This window comes from Trichogramma pretiosum, unplaced genomic scaffold (genome assembly GCF_000599845.2).
Source record: "Trichogramma pretiosum strain Unisexual culture from Peru unplaced genomic scaffold, Tpre_2.0 scaffold6, whole genome shotgun sequence".
Taxonomy (NCBI): Eukaryota; Metazoa; Arthropoda; class Insecta; order Hymenoptera; family Trichogrammatidae; genus Trichogramma; species Trichogramma pretiosum.
The window spans coordinates 1,978,107-2,003,619 of NW_019641678.1; the positions used below are offsets into that span (position 1 = coordinate 1,978,107).

General features: G+C 31.7%; 5 protein-coding genes across 12 annotated transcripts; 2 read left to right on the forward strand and 3 right to left on the reverse strand.

The window, feature by feature from the left end:
• Positions 1-804: 804 nt before the first annotated feature.
• On the reverse strand, positions 805-3,613 carry LOC106657890 (LIM and senescent cell antigen-like-containing domain protein 1). Its single transcript, XM_014379586.2, has 7 exons — positions 3,430-3,613; positions 2,388-2,516; positions 2,212-2,324; positions 1,939-2,131; positions 1,728-1,869; positions 1,405-1,663; positions 805-1,315 (listed from the first exon to the last, which is right to left on the reverse strand). Exons 2-7 carry the CDS (start codon positions 2,489-2,491, stop codon positions 1,113-1,115), a joined length of 1,014 nt encoding a protein of 337 aa, XP_014235072.1. The 5' UTR covers positions 2,492-2,516; positions 3,430-3,613; the 3' UTR covers positions 805-1,112.
• A 216-nt stretch (positions 3,614-3,829) lies between these two features.
• On the reverse strand, positions 3,830-7,106 carry LOC106657977 (renin receptor). 2 transcript variants are annotated; one of them, XM_023460888.1, is made up of 9 exons: positions 6,682-7,106; positions 6,384-6,589; positions 6,154-6,284; positions 5,837-6,067; positions 5,456-5,770; positions 5,293-5,382; positions 5,025-5,084; positions 4,496-4,601; positions 3,830-4,420 (listed from the first exon to the last, which is right to left on the reverse strand). In XM_023460888.1, the coding sequence occupies exons 2-9, from the start codon at positions 6,427-6,429 to the stop codon at positions 4,341-4,343; spliced, it is 1,059 nt and encodes a 352-aa protein (XP_023316656.1). In that variant the 5' UTR covers positions 6,430-6,589; positions 6,682-7,106; the 3' UTR covers positions 3,830-4,340. The 2 variants fall into 2 exon arrangements, with proteins under 2 accessions (XP_023316656.1, XP_014235205.1); XM_014379719.1 differs by lacking the exon at positions 5,025-5,084 and having other exon boundaries at positions 6,384-7,106.
• A 127-nt stretch (positions 7,107-7,233) lies between these two features.
• Positions 7,234-16,461, forward strand: LOC106657976 (V-type proton ATPase 116 kDa subunit a). Of its 7 annotated transcripts, none has more exons than XM_014379710.2 (13): positions 7,234-7,369; positions 7,427-7,589; positions 7,966-8,271; positions 10,379-10,491; positions 13,273-13,399; positions 13,475-13,651; positions 13,722-13,934; positions 14,017-14,794; positions 14,869-15,092; positions 15,456-15,458; positions 15,579-15,765; positions 15,848-16,019; positions 16,083-16,461. In XM_014379710.2, exons 2-13 carry the CDS (start codon positions 7,473-7,475, stop codon positions 16,189-16,191), a joined length of 2,526 nt encoding a protein of 841 aa, XP_014235196.1. In that variant the 5' UTR covers positions 7,234-7,369; positions 7,427-7,472; the 3' UTR covers positions 16,192-16,461. The 7 variants fall into 7 exon arrangements, with proteins under 7 accessions (XP_014235196.1, XP_014235200.1, XP_014235201.1 ...); XM_014379714.2 differs by having other exon boundaries at positions 10,406-10,491; XM_014379715.2 differs by lacking the exon at positions 10,379-10,491 and adding an exon at positions 11,017-11,072.
• A 301-nt stretch (positions 16,462-16,762) lies between these two features.
• LOC106657889 (TAF5-like RNA polymerase II p300/CBP-associated factor-associated factor 65 kDa subunit 5L) lies at positions 16,763-20,364 on the forward strand. Its single transcript, XM_014379585.2, has 10 exons — positions 16,763-17,267; positions 17,451-17,608; positions 17,693-18,032; positions 18,102-18,337; positions 18,408-18,584; positions 18,662-18,814; positions 18,880-19,027; positions 19,101-19,269; positions 19,350-19,533; positions 19,601-20,364. Exons 1-10 carry the CDS (start codon positions 17,190-17,192, stop codon positions 19,716-19,718), a joined length of 1,761 nt encoding a protein of 586 aa, XP_014235071.1. The 5' UTR covers positions 16,763-17,189; the 3' UTR covers positions 19,719-20,364.
• An 874-nt stretch (positions 20,365-21,238) lies between these two features.
• Positions 21,239-24,749, reverse strand: LOC106657874 (transcription elongation factor B polypeptide 3). Its single transcript, XM_014379569.2, has 4 exons — positions 24,378-24,749; positions 22,921-23,913; positions 22,367-22,843; positions 21,239-22,283 (listed from the first exon to the last, which is right to left on the reverse strand). The coding sequence occupies exons 1-4, from the start codon at positions 24,444-24,446 to the stop codon at positions 21,885-21,887; spliced, it is 1,938 nt and encodes a 645-aa protein (XP_014235055.1). The 5' UTR covers positions 24,447-24,749; the 3' UTR covers positions 21,239-21,884.
• Between the last annotated feature and the right edge of the window lie 764 nt (positions 24,750-25,513).

Here is a 25,513-nt window from a genome sequence, read left to right on the forward strand (position 1 = left end):
GATAATAGCGCGGTGTCGCTTTTTTTCATCCCATCTTACAGCACGAGTTTTGCTCAATATGTCTATCACGATTGATAAGAAACGCGGCTCACAAGTTCGCGCGAGCTCTGATAAGCCTCAAAAATTCTTACCATCATGCGCTTTATATTATTTGTACCGACTTTGAGTCAAATTATTAGAATCAGATATATATACGTTCATTTAATTTTCGAGAATCTGATCTCGGTCTTTTGAACGTATGTAATGTTTATCATAGGTAAGTCTTGCCAGATAACGATTTCGAAATTTCAATTTTTTTTGGCCGTTGCTCTTTTTCCTGATAAATTCAAAATATTTGCCCAAACCATTGTGGTGTTTTATCTGTTGTAGTATTAATACAAGCGTTTAAACTTTCTTGGCGCACAAATATATAATCAAAGAACGTAAAGTCAGTCAAATTTGGTTTTACTTGTAACATTTTCATGTATTTTATTAATTCTCTTGACAAATATTACTAAAAATGGATGAATACGATTGCAACATGTATACATAATAATATAATTCGTTATGATAAATCATGAATTAATAGAAAATATGTATGATATCCAACAAAATTATCATTTTATAAACTGATCTTAATTCCACATGATTACTTTTAAATACTTGAAGAAAAGTCTTATTAGATTGAAACAATTATTGATGCATTATCATGTGTTCTCATTTTACTAAATCTATTGTAAAAAATAAAAATTCAAAGTTCATTACAATACTTTTCAAAATTATATATATTTTACTTACTTTATGTATAATATAACTTAAAACAGTTTACAACCAAAATAATTTTGTTACTATGTATTTGTAAAAACCCTGATTTTTAATATTCCAAGAATCTGGAAGCTTCATGCGATAAAATATTTTACGTATTGTCATAATTGAAATTGTTAATTAAAAACATAACTCTTTGCCACTATACTTTGGTTAGTCTTCTCTAGAAATAATTGGCAGTATTCAAAATCTTTTATATTTTCTTACACAATACCGATCCACTTTTCTTCCTCCTCCTGGATAATACTTTTTTTTAAACTCAAGAGTGGAAAGCGATTATTTGTCAGTACATCACTCAACCTTGTTATTTAATTTGAGACTGAACGTTTGGGCGTAACTTCGTGTATACGTCGTAGCCTTTTCTTGAATTCAACAGGAAACTTGTCGTAGCATTTTTTACAAGCTGGTCTACGATCAACTTCGAAAAATTTAGTTTTCTGATTCATCTTCTGGTCACAAAAGGCACAGGCAAAGTGTTGCACACACCAAGCTTTATTGAACGCAGTAAAAACTATAATTTTATTGAAAAATAATTAAATGAATAAATTTGATTATGTTTTATGTTTATATAATTAATAAAAGATAATAGAGATACTGCACCATCACCAGAGATGACTTGATTGCACACGAAGCAAAGATTCCCAAAAAGTTGATGATAATGAGTTTCACAATAAGCCAGACCTTTTTTTTCGTAATGTCTATGACCAAGGAATGGCTTTTCACACTTGGCACATACAAAATGTTCCACGTGCCAATGTTTTCCAAGAGCTGTTACAACACGTTCCTCTATTGGTCGTCGACAAGCACCACAAATAGGTATTCCCATTTTATCATGGCACCTCAAGCAGTACAACTCATTCTAAATTTCAATCAAAAGTTTTCAAATTTTTAATTAGGAAAAAAAAATTTTGTTAATGCTGTACCATTTCATTAGCAGCATAACCAGCTCTTGAACGAACTTCTCTTGCATCAGAGTTGAGTTCTACTCCACAAGCGGTACAATTGAAATGATAAGGGTGATACACTTCTCCTCGAAAACGAAGTGGCTTGTCATCGATAACACCACTGAAAAAAAACTTTATTTAAAAAATTGATGAACACAACTTCAAATGAAATCAAAATAATTATGCATACTGGCACTGATAGCAAATGTGCTTGCCTAGAGCTCCTGCTTTATATCTGGCATTGCATTCATGACACAAGGCTCTACCTTGACATTTGATGAAACCAGCATCTGCAAGCTCTCCATTGCATTCTTCACACCGGAAACAAGATGGATGCCAATTAGCATTCATAGCTTTAATGACTCTGCCAATAATAAATTCCCCTAAAATTGGTAAATCGACTAATGTAAAAAATAATGTAATGTAATAAAATAATGTAATGTAAAAGAAATTAAGCACAAACCACATTGAGCACAACATGGAGCAAATAAAACTTGAAAATCATGTTCACAGTATTTACGCCCTTCAAATTCATAAAATATTCCTTCTGGAAATGGTCTGAAGCACTGGGCACAACTATAAAAATGTAATTAAAACTTGTGAGCTATGCTATTTATGAAGACATGTTTAGATACTTACACAAAACATTGTGGATGCCACAACTCTCCATTAGAGTTGACAATTTTTTCATTTGGTTCAAAACCTTCTCTACACCTTGAACAGAACATGTGATCTAGTGACATATTGACTTTATCGTTGTTGATACCCCTTGAAATAAATAAATAATTTTCATTTTACACTTTTAATAATAATTATTGAAAGTATTGGTTATTAAATATTAAATAATAGCATTATATTAAATTTATAAACTTTAAGCCCTTGAAAAAGAAACCATTGAAAAATTATACCGATGAATGTTTGTATTGCTTTTATAACTCCTTTTTTCATTGCAATAATAGTTATCAAAGCTTCCAGGGATAGGGATTGTACCATCAATAGCTATTTTTTCAAGACTCCATGCTAACTCATCGTAATCGAGTGCTTTTTTTTCAAAATTATCTTTATAGCTACCCATTCTTCTATTATACAAATCACTTTTGTTCAATGACAATAGGGATATAGACATAGGAAAAGGCGGAGCAGGAGCTCTTTTTTCACTCATAATGATGGTAGAAATTAACTAAATTTCATATCTTTCAAAGGTTTTAGATTGATAAGAAAAGTTGTCTATCAACAAGCTAGTCTTTCAGATAAGAAAAACACATATGTAGGTTGAGTAATGAGTCATTTTTGCACACCTGGAGCTGCGAGTGTACAGCATTGTTATTAAAGGTGGGGAAGACAAAAAGTTTATGCAAGCATTTATAAAAATTTTAAGTGCGTTATTTAAGGTTGAACGACGCAGACTTAGGTACGAAGTCGTTATTAATAAGTACGCAAATGCCAAAAATAGAGTAAATCTAAAGACTCAAAAAAAGAAAATAATAAGAACTGAATATTTATTAGATTTGTTCAATTATTTTAGCAGTTATTTCATAGTTTCTCAGAATAAAATTATTGTTGAATTTACAATTTATATATGTCTGCGAAAAAATGATTCTATATATACATAATAATATTTAGAGTAGTCTAAAAACAAAAATGTGGTTATGAAAATAATAAAACTTTTGTGTGAACTTACTTATTTAAAAAATTTGAGATTAGATTTGGAAAAGATCTAATATCAATTTTATAGTTTAAATAAAAAATTACACGATACGTAAACTATTTACGCATTAAACGATAGTGACGGGTCGGATGTAGGCATAATACAGCATATTGGGTACACGCCCCCGTGCTATGAAAATACAACTGATCTCATGTACATACAGAAGAGAGGGAGAGAGAGAAAGCTCATAGAGTTAAAGTCATGACTTATTTTAGAGCTCGTACTTTTTCGGTTGTGACACCTTGTTTTAATTGCAAAATCTCCAATGAGAGAATATTTTAATGCTAAACAAATATTTTTGACTGCTTATAAAGGGAATACAGCCAAAAAGGATGTTGGATATTGAGAAAGGAAAAAAATGTACAAGACCAAATATTTAACACTCAAGCTATAATGTGGATGATTTCACACTTTTTTCATACATAATAAATTTACATTTTTTTAATTTAAATAATTATACTTATAAAGCTAAAACAAAAGTCTTTGCCACATGCAAAGTCTTTTAAGTTAGAATTGAACAGAAATTATTATTTCAACTGAGTTTTACCTGAGTATATGTATAATATATTGTTCTGTGCGTGAACCTGTGTTGATATAATATTGAATTTGATATACTCAGACCAAGACTCGCATGTCTATTTTCAAGTACTCTTTTAACACTTTCCACACATTCATTCTCAGAATATATTCATATTTTTGCTTATGTATAAATGTTCTTTGCTGTGAGAGTATGTACATTAAGTATTTCTCTTAGCAACTTCTGAATAGATTGATATGGAGAATTTTTATGTAATTTCAAAATGCCTCTGTTGAAGCCGTTTAAATAACAATAATGTTTGCTGATTTTTATTATTATTAGTTCAACCAAAATTCCTTTACAATGTTTAGTTGTCTTTTTTCATTCTATTCGAAGTCATTCTGTAAATAATAGAATCACGTCCTGGATCCATATCAGCAATTGAAACTGTGAAAAAAAACGATATTTTTTGATTAGTTAAAATGCTCGATTTCAATTCAATTTTAAAAACTAAATACATACTGCATATGGCCAGAAGAGCAAAAAAAATAGCAACTCCAAACCACAAGCAAATATTAAAAATAACTGGATAATCTTCATTAGTTTGAGCTATATTTATATCTTCAGGCTGTAAAAAAGAAAAAAAAAGATTAATTAATATTATTAAAGTGTACATGATGCAATCTGTAAAAATTAATTGAAAAAATAAACAAATCCAATATAATTTATAAGGTAAAATATAACATAAAGTAACATAAAATAATTCTTGAATATAGGTTCGGAATGAAAAAATAGTATTTTAATATTTTTTAACTAAACAAGAGTGTGCAGAAATTTTTTTTCCAATACCAAACTATAAAGTTAAATGCATCATGATCTAACTTAATTAATTTATTCTTATATCTTAGATATATCTTATGGTTTTTAGTGTTTAAATGTAATTTAAAGAAGCACAGAAAAAAGTATAAAGACATTTTTAAGAAGTAAAATTATAACAGGAAAAATAACTTAGTTAATGATTGATTGTCAAACATCTACTATGACCATGTACCTTAAGTGGTTCTTTATTTTCTTTATCTTCATCTTCTGAATTTTCTCCTTTTGGAGATTCCTGGTAAATGAGTAGTTTAATTACTTTTGTTTTTGTAATGTATGAATAATTGTATTAGTTATGAATTATTTGTTTTTAACGCTACAGAGATAATGATGACCTATGTCTTATAATTTTTTAATACAATGTAAAAATTATGAAATGTAATGTTATTGAATACATTTTTACTGCACTTTTATAAAAATCTACTATTGTTAATATTACTTACAGTAAAATTACTCTTGCCAGGGGAGACCTGTCTCTTTGGTCTAGCTGAATGAACTTGACTAGGATCATTGGTAAAAGCAGTTATAAGAACCTATGAAAATATAAATAGATATTATTAATATTTATTATTCTTCTATACTTAGTTAAGTATTAATGAAACAAACCTGATTTTTGTAAACATCCATGAAAGCTTTACTGACTTCATGCAATGCTTCATTCAAAAGAGCTAGAGCTTCCTTGGCAGCAACAGAGTTCTTACCATAAGCTTCAAAAATAGGTTTTAATCCCGAAACAACCAACCAATAAACGTCTGGCTTATTATCAGCAGTCACTGCAGTTGGTACTTTTTTGGCAATAGCACGCAACAATTGTACTTCTTCCAAAAATGTGTGATCTTGTTCATTTTTAGAGCTCAGAGCTTTTAATTGAGATTCGTCAATTGGAGTTGGTTTCAATTCTCCCAAAGCAGATTGTCCCAACTTTTTTAAAAAATAATAATGTATATTGTGGTATAGAAGCCAAAAAATGTTTAAAGTAATACTTACGGCATCGAGTCCATCACCAAGGTAAATCCTAACAAGTAAATTATCGTTATCCCTTTGTTCTAATCTTCCTCTCAAGTTCTGCCATGTAGCTTCTTCAACCTCATCAGCCAATAGTGGGTACTTTTTGCCTTTAATAGCTCCTAAAGAATCAACACCTTCTACAGCTATTGCAACAACAGCCTCAGGGAGGTCAAATGGGCTAGTGATAGACAATCCACTCCAAGATTGTTTCTAAATTAAAAACATTTCATTTTAAAATAGCACTGTGTTCATGTGAAATTAGTAAAGTAGACATTACTAGGTGAACACTTCAATACCTGATGCTTCACTGTGTAACCAAGAGCAGCTGAAAATACTTCCTTAAGATTACTTTGATCAATTTCCTTACTTCCCTTGAATATAACATTGTCTGGAGTGTGTAATACTACAAAATCACCATTGCCTTGCACTGTAAAATATTAATATCAACAACTTAGTGAAATGATCATGCTCCTTTTTCCGATTTCGAATGAAAATCTTTCCCGCAAGCCAAATCAATAAATCTTACCCAAAACAACAAAAGCAGCCAAGGCCGCAAAAATTGTTGCGATCATCCTGATTAATACTGCAGAAAACTTGCTTTGGAAGTGTCCTAAGCTAGCTACACAGTCCAACGACAGTACAGAACCGATGGGCGAAGCAGACACCGATCATATGACCACTTAACGTCGCTGTGTGCTTGTAAATTGTGCCTGTGCGTGCTCACTGTGCGGTCTCATATGTGTATGTGTATATTAAGATAAGTATATAGAATGTAGTTTGCAATCAAATGATGAGGTCGCCTCAATCTTTATATCAATGCATACTTGGATCGATTACAGTTCGAAATTGTTATTAAATACGTCTCATCTGTACTTAATCGAATTCGAATAACTTGGAGTCGTGAGAACTAAAAGTTCAGATGTTATTTATTGATTCTTCCTCAATCCCCATCGTCGCAGTCGTCACCAGTAGGATAGAAAAAAATGTTTGCAATTTTATCGGCGGAGTAGCAGAAGCTTTCTGCACGTCACTCGTCTGCTTTGTATTTATTAATTTAAGCATTTATAAATGTTGTCTGATTCATCATTCCAATTGAACAAATCGATTACCGCCTCTAGACAAACATGAAAAATGTAAGACAAGCTAGACTCAAGCAAACACATGTATAAATGCGTTTAAACGTGAATTATAAAATTTGATATTCGATCGAAGCTCGGTTCAAGCTTGTTTTATTATTGACGGAGCAAGAAGAGTTTTCTGTGGCTGACAGAACACAGATTCGTGCGCCGCGCAGCTGCTGAGCACTTTTCATAAGGATGTCTGACTTGACAATTACTACGTCTATGGTCAGGAGGGAGCTGACTCCGAACTCGTGACTGCGTTTCGTACGTACGGATCGATCAGTCATCCAGTGAGTTTTGTAAGCAAAGCTGCGGAGAAGCAAAAAGGAGCAGACACAAATTTCTTATCTCTACGTAGCTCGTTAATTATTGGTGTACAGAGTAGTGCGAGGTTTGTTACTTTCCAAGTTCTCATTATCAGCGCTACATGATCAATTCTATGTCTTAGACAAACGCTGGCAGTACGCACGTTCGAGTAATTGGTGCTCGCAAAAATGGGTGGATTATTCCGCAGCGAGGAGATGAGCTTGTGCCAGCTCTTTCTCCAGAGCGAAGCTGCCTACGCCTGTGTGTCAGAGCTTGGCGAGCTTGGATTGGTACAATTTCGAGATGTGAGTGTTTCTCGTGCCATAAACACGATCACTTCCTTATCAATGTCAATGTTTAGGATCATTTTGCTCGTCATATATGATTCCAGATCTTGATATATGCGTTTTTATTGCTCTCTTAAGCATTTCTGTCCATGAGGCACAACTAACAGTAGATCTTATCTATTTGGAAGTTCGATTATACATTTGAGTTTTGATTAATTAAGTAGTTTATCTTTGTGTGTACTGATATTGTCTCTACACGTATATTTGTTTCCTGCTCAAATAGCGTGCACATATCTATGAGTCTTTAATAACTCAAACCCCTATAATACTACTTCAAAGCATATGACCGATGAGTAATTAAACTTGACTTTGCACTTTTTTCCGGATTGTTTAGTTGAATCCAGATGTCAATGCGTTCCAACGTAAATTCGTCAACGAGGTACGGCGTTGCGATGAAATGGAACGCAAGCTGCGTTATCTGGAAAGGGAGATTAAAAAGGATGGTATACCCATGCTGGATACAGGTGAAAATCCAGAGGCTCCCCAGCCCCGTGAGATGATAGATTTGGAAGCTACTTTTGAAAAATTGGAGAATGAATTGAGAGAAGTCAATCAAAATGCTGAGGCTCTCAAACGTAACTTCTTGGAGCTAACTGAGCTCAAGCATATTCTAAGAAAGACTCAGGTCTTTTTTGATGAGGTAAGACATTTATCATATAGCTCTTTAATTTCATACATTCATGCGAGGGATAAATTAATTACTGTCAATAAAGCTACTATAAATTAAAATTTTTAAATTTTGACAAAGGAATTTCAGTTTAAAATTAAAATTCCAAGTTTTTGCAGATGAACCAAGTTTTCATTAAAAAAAAGTGAGATTGATTGAATACATTAAATAATTTTTTGAGTTGATAAAAAGCCATTTATTTACATGAAGCTGGTTAAATATATGAAAACCATAATGAAAAATTGAACTTTATGAGTATGCAGCCAATTGTTCAATCGTGTTAAAAAAAAGAAAACATGCATCAAATTAAATTCTCCATGCGCTTGTTATAAAATATACAAAAAAAATTGCAATTTTTTCATCTTACTTGAATTTGAATTTAAAAAAAATGCCATGCATGACCATTAATGTCAAAAGATGAAAATGAATAATTATAGCTTGAACAAATTTAACTATGTGCGCTGTCTTTCGCTATTCTCCATTAACTTCAACGTTTGGGTGGAAACGTAATGAAACACTTAATATAGTCAAAGTCCATGATTAATCTCAGAAGGATACAAATCGGTTAAAATCAATTGCACTTAATGATGTACTTATTCATAGCTGCTTTGATCAAATCAAAAATTATTGCACCCTCTTGTTTGTACTGCGAGTTTGTAACTGTGTTTAAAAAAAACGTAAATCTGTAACTTTAGGAGTTTTTTAACTCATGGAATGAAGATTTTTAGGCACTGACATAACTGCATCTATTTTTTTTTAAATTTATTAATTAATAATAATAACTTGAATTGATAGTTATGATAATTTTAGTGTTGTTAACTAACCGAAAGTTGAGAGATTATTTGTAAAAGAGCAAAATAGTGTCGCAGTATTATTATGTCTCTGCAATCGACACAATTCACACGGATTCTGCCCTGTCTCCTACATGGTATCGATTTAATCATGTGCTATTTTCTTGTTATTGCCGTATGTTAAGAAATTCAAATTTAAACTTCGTCTTCAATTTCTTGTTTTGGAAATTCTACAATAACGGAGGTAAAACGTAAAAATCAAAAAATTCATGATTTATAAACATTTTAGGAAAGTTTAGTTATGTCTCATTTCTGCTTTTTTCCTGACACTTACATTCTTGTGTTTTTCCACAAAAAATTGTATTATTTTAAAACTTTACTGTAACGCATGCCTTTTTGTATTCACATACAGACAAATGTTGAAGTGTTGAACAAATCACTTTGACAATCGCTTTTTATTAGTCAAGTGTTCTATTAGTTGCAACTTTATTAAAATTTTCATGACATTTTTTCTTGCTATCTTATATCATCGCTTCTTAAAAATTCATTTAAGGGACATCACATATTGCATACTTGCTGCACACAATAAGATACATGTGATGCGGGATATTGTGCTTTCTGTTTTTTTCATGATCATAGTCTTTAGCAAAAAGATGTCAAGTTCATATGTATTCAGGACTTTTTTCAAACTTTGTGTGTTGTGTAGTTCTGATGGTTATAACTAATTTGGCAAAAAAGGGTAGCATTTTTAGTTCTTTAGTAAATTTCTAAAACACCAGCTTATGTACTTAACAAATGGCAAGTTGAACTTTATTCACAGGATTATGGTTTTGAGTATTTTTTATATTTCAAAAAAATATGAACACAGTATTTAGTAGAGTTTGTATGTCTTGTAGTTAACAACAAAAAACAAAAACCACTTATTTTAATGAAACAACCACTTATCAATCACACTATTTGTACGAATGCATGCTTACATAATATACAATTTATAGATTTAAGGATAATTTCAAAAATTACTTCAGTTTATAACATATCATTTGTTTTATTTACTATTTGCAACAATTCTTCATTCTCCTCCTGATATTATTTATTAATTATAAACCGCGCTTAGTGTTTTTCCTTGTGAAATTATTATTTTTATATTGCTCACGATATACCATATCCAATCTCATATGTCGTAAAATCGAAAAGAAAAAAAAGCAACAATGAAAAAAATCGGTTTCGAGTAAAAACTCCGCAAGACGAGACAGGGCAGAGCAAGCTGGGTGACATGTGTCTGTTGGCAGGCTGAGCATGGAAGTGTCGTGTCGCAGATGGCCGATCCGAGCCGTGAAGAGGAACAGGTGACACTACTCGGGGAGGAGGGCCTCCGCGCTGGCGGCCAGGCTCTCAAGCTCGGGTAATTTTTTTCTCTCACTTACTAACTATGTAAACCTTTTTTATCTATCTTCCACTACCTTACTATTATCAATTATAAATTTCACATTCTCCTTCATCCTAGTTTTTATATTCCTATATGTACTTTGTTAATCTTGATACTTCTTGAACCAAATCCTCAATTTTATATATTTATATTCATAGTAAAAAAATTAATTTTAATTCCTGCAATTATTTAAATTATTGATATATGACTAAATTTCTTATATACCTTCCGTGAAATAACGTAGAGTAGACTAGAGCACTTCTATGTCGTTCACTTAATACATGTATACAGTTGCATTTATATAAAAGCTATATTAATGTTACTACAGCCTTATTTTCGTTGAATTTTAACTAAAAAATAATCGTATGTTTGCTGTTTGCTTGAATAAAAAAACATATGGTAATCAGAAAAAAAATGTTATGTATTATCAAAAAACTGTCGATAGCACGATAAACAGCTAGATGAGAGCAAAATATATTTTCTTTGTTTATTACATTGCAGCATCTGTATACCATCACAGAATCCCTCGGTGCGTCGCACTATAGGAATCCCCTCGGGCAAGTTTTTATGTTATAAAAAAAACGTTTGTGCTGCATTTGAAAAAGCAAAATAAATAACATGCAATATCTCCTTTTTTCTATTTTTTTCTTTTTTGATAAAAGAAAAATCTCAACCCCAGCATATTAACTGAATTTTATGTGTTGCCTTATTAGAAAATTTAGTTGCGTGCAATATCCCTCAAATACTCTTTGCGAGAAAAATGACCTCTTGAATATAATTTTTTGTAAAAGACCCGAGTCAAATAACCCGAGTTAATTAGCTTTATATTATAAATCAATCAATAGCAAATATTATAATATGTAAAAGCAAAATTATTATCAATATTATTTATATCGCGTGAATAACCAAATTATGATAATGTGGCCATGGGTATATGTGTATGTAACACCAAATCATCACATCAAATTTTACATTGTAATATTTTTTGACACAAGCTTATTCTATTTTAAGTATCTGTTTAGTGCTTTTTCGGGTTCCATTGGAGCTTGGTTTGTTTTCACCATATTGAACCATTTGCCCTCAAAAATAATGATTTTACATTTAAGTTATGCTTCTAAAATTAGACAGAATGTAACAAAATATTTATCTCAATTTCAGATTTAACAAAAAAAATATTCCTTTGACGATTTTTATGATTCATTTGAAAAAATATATTTTGAAATAAAATCCTAAAAAGTCAGGAGCATCAATCCTTTAATTGAACTGTACGATCGTGCGACGTGTGTAGCATGTTTGAAATTAATTCATTTTATTTCTTTTTTTCGTACTTCGTTTTTTCTTTTTTTTTTGATGTTGTCTATGTTGTTGTTGTTATTGTTGTTGTTGTCGCCGACCATGATAGCAAGAGCACGCTGGCTTGAACTCTTCTGAATCCATGACGCGTGCATTGATTAGTGACGATAATATCGCCCGCCAGTCTGCCCTTGGTCCTGTCCAACTCGGGTACGTAACACATATCCTCTTTTCTCGATCCTTGATAAGAAAAAATCAAAATGAAATGACATATTACAAAACGACACAATACCTCAACCGAGTTTTTTTCATCGTCTAATTCTAGCCAATGGTCATTTTAATTTTAACTAAATTACAATAAGACTATGGCATTTATATACATTAATTATATTGGTTGAAAGGGAAATCATTTCATTAATTAACAACGGGTAGATTTTGCACTTTTTCTTCCAACCTTAGTTATAATTATAATTCAATAAAATAATAAAACTAGTATACAAAAAAAAGTATTTTTGATACATTTCTAAGAATGGGCTTAACATCAAAAGATGGCTTTGTCCGTGTTTATTCTTATTAACATTAATCAGTGCATGAGTATTTTACTGTTAAAATAGCGTCTGAGCTTTTTTCTGACTCGATAATAATTTTGAGTCATAATTGAATGCCGAGTGTCAATGCCGCTTGTTATTTCAAGCAATTTTTTGTAGTGTAGATTTGTATTTTTTATGCTCTCCTTTAACTCTTATAAACTCTTTATTTTTTTAACACTTACTCTTTTCCATTTTTATCAGCAGTTTTTGAAGTAATATAATAAATTATTCAATGCATCATTAAACATAACAATACAAAACAAAACACAATGCCATTGAAACTGATTTTCCTTATAAAATTATGATCGACTTACTTATGGTATATTTAACAATCACAGTTTTCTTTTCTGAGTTAGAATACTATATTTTTTTAATTTTGCTCGCTGTATTGTCTTGCGCTTAAAAATAAAATGTCCATATTTGGCACAACAACTTTGAAAAACAAGTCAAAAAATAATCAGTATCACAAACCATATAGAATTAAATCATCTGTAAAAAAAGTATTGTCATGTCAGTTGGTTTGTTTTAATTTTTTGTTTTTCTAAATTTCTTCTATAAAGGTATAAACCATGGCTACAAAATCATTCGAACGTTCCACGTATCCAGTATAAAATAATTAGGAGATAACAAAATTATTTGAATAGGCACAATAGTTGGCCCTTGATCGACGAGAGAGAAAGGCAATGTTTAACATACCCTTTTTGCTATATCGAAAAAATTTTTTAGTTTATCCTCTTTTCTTTTTTCTAATTCTCTTGTAGTAAATTAGGTTCAGATTAACTTTTATGTTTTTCCTAATAAAATCATTGATCGATTAAAATAGATCCAAAAAAACTAATTGATGATTTTTTCGAAATGCGTAATGGAAAAACAGCTTCGTCGCTGGTGTCATTCTACGTGAGCGGATTCCAGCCTTCGAGAGGATGTTGTGGCGCGCCTGTCGTGGAAATGTCTTCCTTCGTCAAGCCGAGATCGAGACGCCACTTGAAGATCCATCAACGGTAGCACGATTCGTCCTTGTTTTTTTTTTTCTCAACTTTTTCATTCCTTTTCCAACGAACAATTACAATTTTCAGGGCGATAATGTTTACAAATCTGTATTCATCATCTTCTTCCAAGGTGACCAGTTGAAGACAAGAGTAAAGAAGATTTGCGAGGGTTTCCGCGCTACTCTCTACCCCTGTCCGGAAGCTCCAGCTGATAGACGCGAAATGGCTATGGGGGTCATGACTCGTATCGAAGATCTCAATACTGTAAGTCCGAAAATCTTAGCTCGAATATAGCAAATAGTCAAAGTCTATTGATTGCCGATTGAAATTGTAGGTATTGGGTCAAACTCAAGATCACAGACACCGTGTACTCGTCGCTGCTGCCAAAAACATAAAAAATTGGTTCATCAAAGTACGAAAGATCAAGGCCATCTATCACACGCTCAATCTGTTTAATCTCGACGTAACTCAGAAATGTTTAATTGCCGAGTGCTGGGTACCGCTGCTCGACATGGAAACTATTCAGCTGGCCTTGCGTCGAGGAACAGTAAGAATAGATATTTTCTATCGACACACCTAAACACGATACAATAAATATACTGATTAATTGATTTTTTATTTCTCTACAGGAGAGAAGCGGTAGTTCTGTGCCACCGATTCTCAATCGCATGGAGACATTCGAAGATCCACCGACCTACAACCGAACAAACAAATTCACCAAAGGCTTCCAGGTGTTGATAGACGCTTACGGCGTTGCCTCGTATCGAGAAATGAATCCAGCCCCCTATACCATTATCACCTTTCCGTTCTTGTTCGCTGTAATGTTCGGCGATTTCGGCCACGGTCTCATCCTGTTCCTGTTTGGTGGCTGGATGGTCCTGAAAGAGAAACCATTGATTGCTCAAAAAACCGATAACGAGATCTGGAATATATTTTTCGGTGGTCGTTATATCATATTACTAATGGGATGCTTTTCTATGTATACGGGTCTCATATACAACGACATATTTTCAAAGTCGCTCAATGTATTTGGCACGTACTGGTCGGTATCGCACCTCAACGCGACGGTGTTGCGCGGCAGTAGAAACTTGCAGCTCGATCCGACCTACTCGTACGTGCAGCACCCCTATCCATTCGGTATGGATCCTATTTGGCAATTGGCCGAGAACAAGATCATTTTCTTAAACTCGTACAAAATGAAGATATCCATCATCTTCGGTATAATTCACATGCTGTTCGGCGTGGTGGTCGGATTCTTCAACCACACCTACTTCAAGCGTCGGATCAACATTATCTGCGAGTTCGTCCCACAGGTCATCTTCCTCACGTTTTTGTTCATGTACATGACTCTGCTCATGTTCATCAAATGGATAAAATACGGAGCTTTTCATCCCGAGTACAATCCAAGTAAGCCACGATTATGCTGACATTATGCTCATTTTTATACTGACTAAATCAATGCTGTTTTCCTTGTAATATAGATCCGGAGACGAGCTCGTTCTGCGCGCCGTCTGTTCTCATCACCTTCATCAACATGGTATTGTTCAAAACATCGGCTGAAATAAAACCATGCAGTCCTTACATGTATGCAGGTCAAGGTGGTTTTGAAAATCTACTTGTAATATGCGCGGTACTATGTATACCGTGGATGTTGCTTGCTAAACCAATCCTGCTCATGCAAGAGAGGAAGAGAAAACATATTCAAGTATGTATCATTCATTTTTATAAGCTCATTTTAATACATACCACGTATTGGTATTTTTTTTCTGTACACTGACAATATTGTATTTTCGTATAAATTACATAATATATGTCTGGGTTTCTGGTGATTTTTTTCTGCAAAAGTGGTGTAATAGTTGTATTGGTCGTAATACTAATAATACTAGCTTACAATCCAGAGTCTCCAGAGATCCATTTGTTTTACGAAAAAGCATAACTTTTTTTAAGTATCTCGATGTTCAATGGTTTTTAATGTTCTTACCTAATCTTTTTTTGCTTGACTGTACTCAACTATAAATCTCTGTCTCTCTGGCGTCGAATATTTACGCTAATTTGGGATACAAATCAGAATGTATGTATAAACGTCGTCTTATCAGCTCTAAGCGTAGTGAATTTATGTAGTTTGCAAAAAAATGTCGCCAATTATCGCATATATTATAAGAAATTATGTTATACTTGTTTTACCATGTAGTTACAACATGGAACGGAAAATGGTGATATCGATGGTGCGGTACAACCTGCAATGGGCGCTCATAAAGAAGAGGAAATGTCCGAGATCTTTATTCATCAGAGTATTCACACAATTGAATACGTTTTGGGTAGCATATCGCATACAGCCTCTTATCTTCGTCTCTGGGCCTTGTCTCTCGCTCATGCTCGTAAGTACAAAATAATTATTTTCCTTTAATCTTTCCTATAAACAGACTCGAATTTATATTAATTCAAATTTTATATTATCAGAATTGTCCGAAGTTTTATGGAATATGGTCATGAGAAATGGTTTAACTTCGGAAGGATGGTTCGGCGGAATTATTCTTTGGGGTATTTTCGCTTTCTGGGCTGTGCTCACAGTCGCAATTCTCGTACTTATGGAAGGATTATCTGCTTTCCTTCATACTCTCAGGCTTCATTGGTAAGCTGCAAACAACCCCTATGTTTTCAGAACGAAATGCTCTAACTATGTTTTTACTTTTAGGGTGGAGTTCCAGAGCAAATTCTATGCTGGTCAAGGCTACGGCTTTACTCCTTTCTCCTTTGAGATAATCCTCGAGGCAGCCCAATCTACATCTGAGATAGTAGATTAAAATTAGAAATTTAACAAAATCTACGAGCTTTTGTTTGATCAAATTATTTGCCTCACAATGCAATCTTTGCAAAGATTATTTTAAAGCTAACTTAATAAAGTACTTCTCTCTGTCTCTCTCTCTATTAAAATTAGTATTGAATCTCTGAATGTTGTATTTAAAATACGCACAGTGCAATCTTGTTTGAATTAACTATTCTTTTTCAATTTTGTTTATTATTGTTTCATTGAAGTTATAAGAATAAAACGTTGCGTATAGATAAATATTAAATAGCCAATTTTTATTATTAATAATATCCATCCCTCAGAGTCAGGAATAAAAGCGTATGAGTATCTCTTCAAATAATAATTTTCATCGACGGCATTCATCTCTATATATAAGCGCATACAAGATCATATCAATTCATGCACCACCGGTTGCATTTTCCGCGGGCAAAAACGTTTACAGCGCAAGAAGCATTGCAGACAAACCTTCGTTTGAACCCGGCAATCGAAATTACCCATTTATCCATAGTGCGTGCGCTGGAGTTTGGACCTTACACCCTTTCTTGCCGCTCGCGCGTGCGGCAATAAATAGTAATCTTACCTATATGCCGTTGTATTGTGTGGATATATATATGTATGTACATACTGTGTGCACGTTCCAAGTGAGCCGCGAAATTTTTGTGAGGCGTAACAATAACCTCGAGACTTTGCGCGATACACAAATGGCATGCAGATACTGCTGATATTGTATTCATCTACCAGCGCGGTTTGTGTGTGTGACTCGAATTTTTGTTTTCAATCCAAAGCCAGTGTTGATGTATAGGTTGTAACTACTATTTATCAGTGCTTCATGGGTAAAGAAAATTACGAGAGATTTATAGTTAAAGAAGGCATTGATGAGTGAATTTTCCCAACTTTCTGAAAGTCATTACAACAGTGATGCCGTAATTAATAGGTCGAGCAGATGAATTTAATTCGCGCACGCCTTGGTATATATAGAAAATTTCCGTTCAGATGAAGATGAAGCGAAGTAATAAACTCGACGTTATTAATTCAACCGTCGAGTCATATCTCAAAAGACGCCGATATCAGGTAATAAACGTTTTTTTGCATTTCCCACAGTTTTTTATGCTTTGCCGAATCGACATTGTTTACACAAATTTCGTAAATATAACCTTTGTCGTAATGTTTATATTTTATATTATTGCTTACTATTTAAGTTAAGTTTTTTTATCTGCCTTTCATTGATGCATTTATTTCAAAAACTCTTTTCAGGATCCAGAAGTATTGAAAAAAACCGACAAAGACAACTGCTGTAGCAGTGAAGAAATGATATTGAATGTCACTGCTGAGTGCAGTGCTTCTCGAGATAATTCGTTTGTCTTCAGTGCTATAAATAATGACGTTCTAGCTGCCGAACAAGCTTATCAAAAGTATGGCTTTTGCAAATAATATTTGTCTACCTTACTCTTTGTGAATATAATATTATTATCTCATCAATGGATCTGCCACTATAGGTTAAAACAATGTATACTTGGACTGAACAAACCTAGAATCAAGCATGAGTTACAAAATATTCTGTATCCCATTTTTTGCCATTTGTACTTGGAAATGCTTAATACTGGAAATCGGCAAGCAGCTGTGCAATTTATGAAAACAAATCAAACAGATTTCTTGTCAGATAAAGAAAGGGATTTCTTGGAAGAATTGTCAAGTGTCTTTTCTACCCAAGACATCGAATTAAGACCTTTTGTAAATGCATTTAGAACTAAAAAATATAAAGTTGAGCTGTCTGATGCAGCTCATACTTTATTACAAAAATTCCTTATTAAAGAAGGTCATATTATTATTATGCAGGTAATAATACCTTGTAATTTCGAATGAATTTATTTGTAAACACAGAATACTTTTGTTATTTAAAATTAGGTAATTAATAAACACATCACAGTTAAAAAAAACTTATCTGGAATACAACCAAAAATGGATGAAACAGAAGAAGTTTGTGACAAAAAATCACAAATTACAATAAATGGTCATGTTGACCAGTCATGCAATACAGATGTAGATAACTATACAAGGGAACTCCAAGAAGCAATTCGATTGATGCAAAACAGTGCTCATCAATCGTTACGAATATTTGGAATAAGCAATGCTGTTGATCAGTAAGTATACAAAAAATTAAAAATTGTATCATGCTTACAAACTTTTAAATTTCTCACAATCATTTTTTAGTGCAAGTTGTGGTATACTTTCCCCAAGTATGAGTAAATTATTTGCTGGATTTGATACTGCTGAAATCAGACTCTGGGGTATTGGCGATACAGTACTTACAAGACCCACATTAGTAAAACCCAGTATTACACTTGCCTGTGATCCAGAACCTACTTTAATGGAAATAGATGAACATGAGTAAGCATAACTATTTTGTCAATTGAAATCAAATTTAAATTAATAAGATTCAACTTTGATTAAATTCATAATTTTAGAGATGAAACTGGAGCAATAATAATGAGAGGACATTCTGATGTAATTCATGACATGAGGTACATTCAGGAGCCAGAAGTGTTACTCACTGTTTCCAGTGATAAAGATATGAGAGCTTGGAGACTTAATGATTATACTTGTGCAGCTACTTACAGGTAAAGATTGCAATCATTTTTTCATAACAAATAAGCAATTTATTGCCTAAAATTATTTATAACAGAGGTCACAATTATCCGGTGTGGTGTATGGATACTAGTGCTTTTGATATGTATATAGCTACGGGTTCACATGATAGAACAGCAAAGTTGTGGACACTAGATAGAACATTTCCTCTTAGGATATATGCTGGTCATGAAATGGATGTAAATGTAAGCATTTTCTTAGCAAGTTTCGCAATTTCAGTTATTTTGGATAACCAATAATTTATTATGGAATTTTCAGTGCATTCGATTTCATGCAAATTCTAAGTATTTAGCTACGGCGTCTTCGGATTCATCCGTCAAGTTATGGCAAATAGATAACGGTAATTTGTTGAGATCCTTCTCAAGTACCAAGTCAATGGTTTTTAGTCTCGCTTTCAGTCCTGATGGACATTATTTGGCTAGTGCAGGTACATCTTTAGAATTCAAATACTTTATATTATACAATTTTCAAAAATATTCAAATAATTAAAGGCAAATTATGTTATAGGTGATAGTAAATCAATAATGATATGGGATTTGAATAAAAATACTATGCTTACAGAATTGAAAGGACATGAAAATTCTATTATGAAATTAGATTGGAGTTCGGATGGTGAATTTATCGCTAGTTCTAGTGTAGATGGCAACGTATTAATTTGGCCAACGCAAGAATATATAAAATTAGGAATTTCGTAAGTCAATTGAAATATTTTTACTATTTAACGAAGCTTATTAAATTTGATTCTCAAATTATTTTAGGGATTCAACTAATAATGCACCAATGTCAAATCCACAAAACTTCGTGACAAGATGTAAAAGTATACTTTCGTTACGTTATTTCAAAAATAATTCTCTTGTATGTATTGGTACTACATAAATTTTGTTTCAAAATGTTTTTCTTGAAAATTGTATTAGCTAATAGCCATGTATCCTTTTGAATGGGTACTTCATAATCTGAGTGGCTGTGAAAGAAGTTCTCATCTATTTGATTCTCCTTGTAAATATAACCAGTATATTGCCCAACTCAATAAGATGCATTTTATACAAAAATTTGAGTGAAGAGTTGGCATTATGATGCTAAGAATTCGAAGTAGTTTCAACATTTAAAAGTAGATTATTAATATTTTGCAAATAATAAATAAGTCTTGATACTGGCGAAATAATTCAAGTGAATTTTGAATGTTTTACTGTGCATAGTTATTATTTTTTTTTAATGGTATAATACTCTATCCCGAATTATCATCGGAAAAAGTTGAAAATAAACTGATGTATATATACCACTTTTTGGTGGTTTAACTTTTTGTATTTTACTTTACTACGTTCGTCCTGGAGACGAAATGAACTTAATTAAGAGAGCTCCAAGACTCAATATTTTTCTGTATTCCTAAAGATTTTTTAGATAGCGTAAGTAATTTTCGTTATGATAAAAATTTACATGAAAATAAACTGTAAAAAGTTCTTTAAATTATCTTCTATCCTTTGTATAGTAAAATAGGATTCCCAATGTGTAAATTATGTGGCATGATTTATTTAGGAGTTATAATTCAATACATTTGATCAAAATAAATGATATAAGCTAACATGTTTGTAGAGAAAATAATAAATTAATTGATTTTTAATATTATGTGCATTCTTATTAATTTCATGAAGATATCTGCGTAACTCATAATAAAAAACTTGGAAAGAACTTGGCATTTTGAGGAAAATTTTTATGGTGAAACAAATTTTAAAGAAATTTACTAATATAAAAGCATAAAATATTACAGTTGAAATTATCTACAAAAATTGCTTTCAATGTCTCAAATTATAGAAATGCGTTATATTATTTCTAGATTTGATTTTATTATTCACTTACTTTTCAACACTAATGTTAAGAGAGCATGTTGAAAACAAAATTTGAAAATAGCATTTTCATTTCTAAATATTTCTAATTTATTCTTTTTAAAATTAACTTGATCGTCTAATAAAAAAAAACTATTGAGTATCTAATATAAATGAAACTCTTATTTAATGCAACAGTATATTTTCGACAATCGATATGCATCATACCATCCAAAAATTGAACAAATTAAATTTTAACAAGTGATATTAAATTTTCAATAATTTTAAACATTCTGTAAATATTTATTTTGAATGAGAGTTTAACCTATGTTAGAACGTCACACTTAAAAAAAAATATTTTTGTACTTGTACTGTACAATTGCCATAACGTAAGTTAGTAATGATATTTAAGTATCAAATAGTAAATTATTGTGAAAAATAGTGCCAAATAAACAGTCAAATTATTTGGATAACTCTCACTTGTACTTCTACTGTTGATGGATTTAATTTTTTAAGTTCATCTGAAATTCTCTTAATAAAAAAAAGAATGAGGATAATAGAAATAACAATAAACAATTTTGTATTAAATTAAAACCTTTTTATTTGATGTAAACTTTATTGTAATCGTTGAATTGATTATAAATAATTTCATGGTGTTAAAGTTAATATGAGTTTTTTAACTCCAAATGCAATCCGTACATTTTTTAATAAATAAACAAGTCGAATTCCTACTTATGTTAACGAACATATTGATCAAAATTGAAGTCAACAACAATTGAGAAAATCATTATTTTTCCTATAGATAAAAAATCATTTCATAAAACAAATGATTATGCGCAAATAATGGATTTATGTTGGGTTCGAGTCAAATCCAAAGCTTGTTAAAAACTTTACAGTTGCTACATTTTTGAACCCATCATCAAACATACCTAGGTAGCGTAAGAACGAGTTCACTGTTAATTATTGAAAAATTGATTGATAAAATTATCTAAATAATCGAGGTATAGATATAATGTCAACTTGAATATATCATTTATGTCGTTAAGTCATTGAATTAATCGCAAGTACTAAAATTGATGGCATAGCTACACAGTTTTAGTTACTAAGCAAAGCACACTTTGTAATTGTAGAAAATTTTTCATTCTTTTCATTTTTATTATTTGACTATATATGATTGTATTTTTGAAAATATTAATAACATATTTTACATGGAATTAGTTAACTATCGTTTGGATCGTTTTATAGATTGAAGCATTTTTGCCATTAAAGGAGCTTTAATTTTTTTCATGCTACTTGAATTGGTTATTCCTCCTCTTCTACCAGAGGGTGGAGGTGGAACAACTATCCTTTCTGGAGGTCTTGTTGATGAACTTTTTGAATCACTTGAATTATTGCTACTAGTACTTGCTGTACCTGACATTAGTTTATATTTTAAATCAGCCTTTGCTGAAACATTACCTGTACCAAATTTGCTTTGGGCACGAATTACGTTACGAGGAGGCTTCACAATATGATCAACATAAGCTAATTTAGTTGTTCTCACAGGCTGCGAGGCATCTGCTGCTCGTTTGATGCTGTTGGTAAGAGATTTGAGTTTATTTTCTCTTTCTTCAAAGCAACGCTGAAAATTAATAAATGAACATTAGAGATTAATGATTTTATTTGAACGACGGTTTCAATGAGCTTGAAAAAAAAGTAACTCACCATGTACATATCTCGTGATGATTCCATTTCTTGTTTTTTTTTAGTTTTAAAATCCTTATTACAGTGGAATGCCCACAATTCATCTGTATCCTGAATTAAATAAGGATTATGGTGTTCGATTGTAAATAGTTGTTCAGGAGTGACTCTTTGTAAAATAGGTTTCATGATGTCAAATGGTACTCCACCAGTATATCCTAATGCATCAATGTTTTCTACGATTGTACGGATGCATATTTCACACAAAGTAGAAACATTAGTATAACCAGATTTGTTCCCTGAAAAGACTTTAGTTCTTTGGTTCCTTGAATACATAACTTTTGCGAGTAATTCATCCTCATCTTGACGACGCTGCGCTACAGATACTGTAGGTAGAGGTCTATAATTTTTACTAATTTCAGGTAATGGTAATGCAGCATTTGTTATTTCTTCATTATTGAGAGCGTCTAAAACAGCACGTGGTTCTATTGCAGCTAAAGGCTAAAGTAAAATTAAAGAATTTAATTTATATAAAATATTGTTGTTTATAAGAAATTAGGTAATTAATTTTTACATACTTCAGACTGTTCAGGAATCTCTTTTTGATCAGACGTACTCAATCCTTTAGATATGACAGATTTATTTAAATTGGAAGAGGAAATTGAACTATACTTAGAGTCGGTTTTGATCGTTTTAGATAAAGTTTCTTTTTTCTTTTTTGAAGAGGGAGCCATGCACATAATACCCAGGGCATCAGCAAAGCTAGTGCCTGAAGTGCTGTCAACTCCATCTTCATCATTACCAACCATTATCTTTTCTTTATCAAATTCTTTATTTTTATGTTCTTTATTCTCATGTTCTTTACTTTTATATTCTTTATTCTCATGTTCTTTACTTTTGTGTTCTTTCCCATGCAAATGTTCTCTAGATTTTTTTCCTTCTTTGTGTTTTTTATTTCCTTTATCTTCTTTGTGTTTATCTTTATCACTTTTCAAAGATTCACTACTTTTGTCTTTACTTTTGCTTGATGAGCTATGTGAACTTTTAGACGACTTTTTATCATGATCCTTAGATTTTTTATGTTTTGATGAGGAAGATGATGAATGTTCAGATTTGCTAGATTTATGTGATTTTTTACTTGGAACATTATTAATACTTTCTGAAGATTCTTCATATTTATTTGTTATGATTTTTATTTTTTTCTTGTCTGGTTCATCTTTACTTTTATTGGAATTTAATTCATCAACCTTATTTGAATTTGAAGGCTCTGATTTTTTATGTGAATCATGGGTTTCAGAATATTTTCTTTTCAATTCTTTGTGATCAGTCATAGAATCTTCCTTTAAGGATGGATTAGTATCTGGGGAAGCTGGAGATGTTTCATCAGATTCAGAAGATGATGACTGAGTATTTGCCACCATACTTTTCCATTTACCAACTAAATCTTTAACAGCATCACCTACACCATCATCCAATTTACGAAGAGAACATACAGTTCGCCCAATTCCTGTTTCACGAAGGTGAGTAACTGTAATTGATAACCTGTCCAAGGCACGAAGACAGTGAAGTAACTAAAAATAGAATTTTTATGTTCAAGTTATTTTGTAAAATTGAAACCATTATATGCTAAATTGGAAAAAATAGAGGAAAAAGAAATGCATATGATTATATATTGAACACAGTTAAAATAATTGTAACTCACATAACCTACGATTTAAAAATATTATTTACCTAAATTCTTCATATAAATCAATTTGTTTGTAAAAAGAAACAAATTGTTAATGGTTAACCAAATTAACTACTGTTATTATATTGTGAAAAATTAAGACATTTGCTGATTCTGACAACAATTGTATTAGATTCAAATCAAACGCATAAAATATATGATAAACAAAAGGATACCAATGTTACAAAATGATAAATTTAAAAAAAAAGACGCGATGTAAAAAGCTGAACAAAATGCCAACCAGATTATACTCATTCAAGCAATTTCATTATGCAGAAAAAAAAAGAATTAGGCTACTTTATTTCTTACCCTTCTGCTGTTGTTCAAAGACTCTCCAATACTCTTTTGATAGTGCAGAATTCTCTCTTCCACCGACATGATTTCTAACGTAACTTATAAAATTATCAACGAATCACAAAAAAATCAAAGAATCCCGCAGGATCTGTAGTCCTATCTAACAATATCACGAGCTAAGTAAGTAAAGTTGGCTCAAATAGTAACAGACGTTAAATGGCCATTGACATGGGACATTTAAACAAGCCGTTTTAAACAGACTCGAGAAGCCACAACACCTGCACTGAACTGACTATCTATGACTTTCGGAGACTGTTCAATTATAACTTCCTCCTGCACACTGCACAGCCACGAGCTTGATCACGTTGCGCGAGTGACATCGAAAAGACAAGGTCTTTGAGTTCGGGGTCGTCATACAGTCATTAGACGTCGCTTAAAAATTGACTGTGTAAGATGCTCAACTAAAGGAGTGCGACTCCACATAAAAATTGCGCAAAATTTGAATGTTGGTTTAAATAAAAAAAAATAAATGAAAAATTAATTTGACGAAAAATATAAATGTATCAGTTTTATTCCTTACAAAAGATGCAAGAATAAAATGTCTTAATTTTATAATTATTAATTATATAAAACAAAAACAGCTTGTTATTATAAGTTATTATATAATGTTATTATGTATTCTCTTAACAATCCAGATTACATGTATTAGATAGCTATAAGAAAACTGCATTTGCAATTAAAAATCCACGGCTTTCCGATATTTGAAGTAATGCAAAGTTATAGATCGCTTGTATTAAAGCTTTGAAAGAAACTTCTAAAAGAAATTCGACGTTGATAAACATATATTTGCTAAACAACAATATCAAAAATTCAGTATTTCGTATGATTACAAACCACATTTATTGTTTTTTAATAATGCTATTTCGAAATAAGTATGTAAGCATATGCTTTCAAATTTTAAAAATAATAAGATAGTACGTTTTCAAGCGATGTAATCTTTCTATAAACTGCAACTCTAATGATTTAAAAAAATTATTTAGACCCTAAAATGAAACAATCTGAAAAAGGTAATTTCTCATTTTTATTGTAAAAAATACGTACACAAATAGCCATTTTGTTGAATGAATATTAACGAATCAGCGAATTTTGAT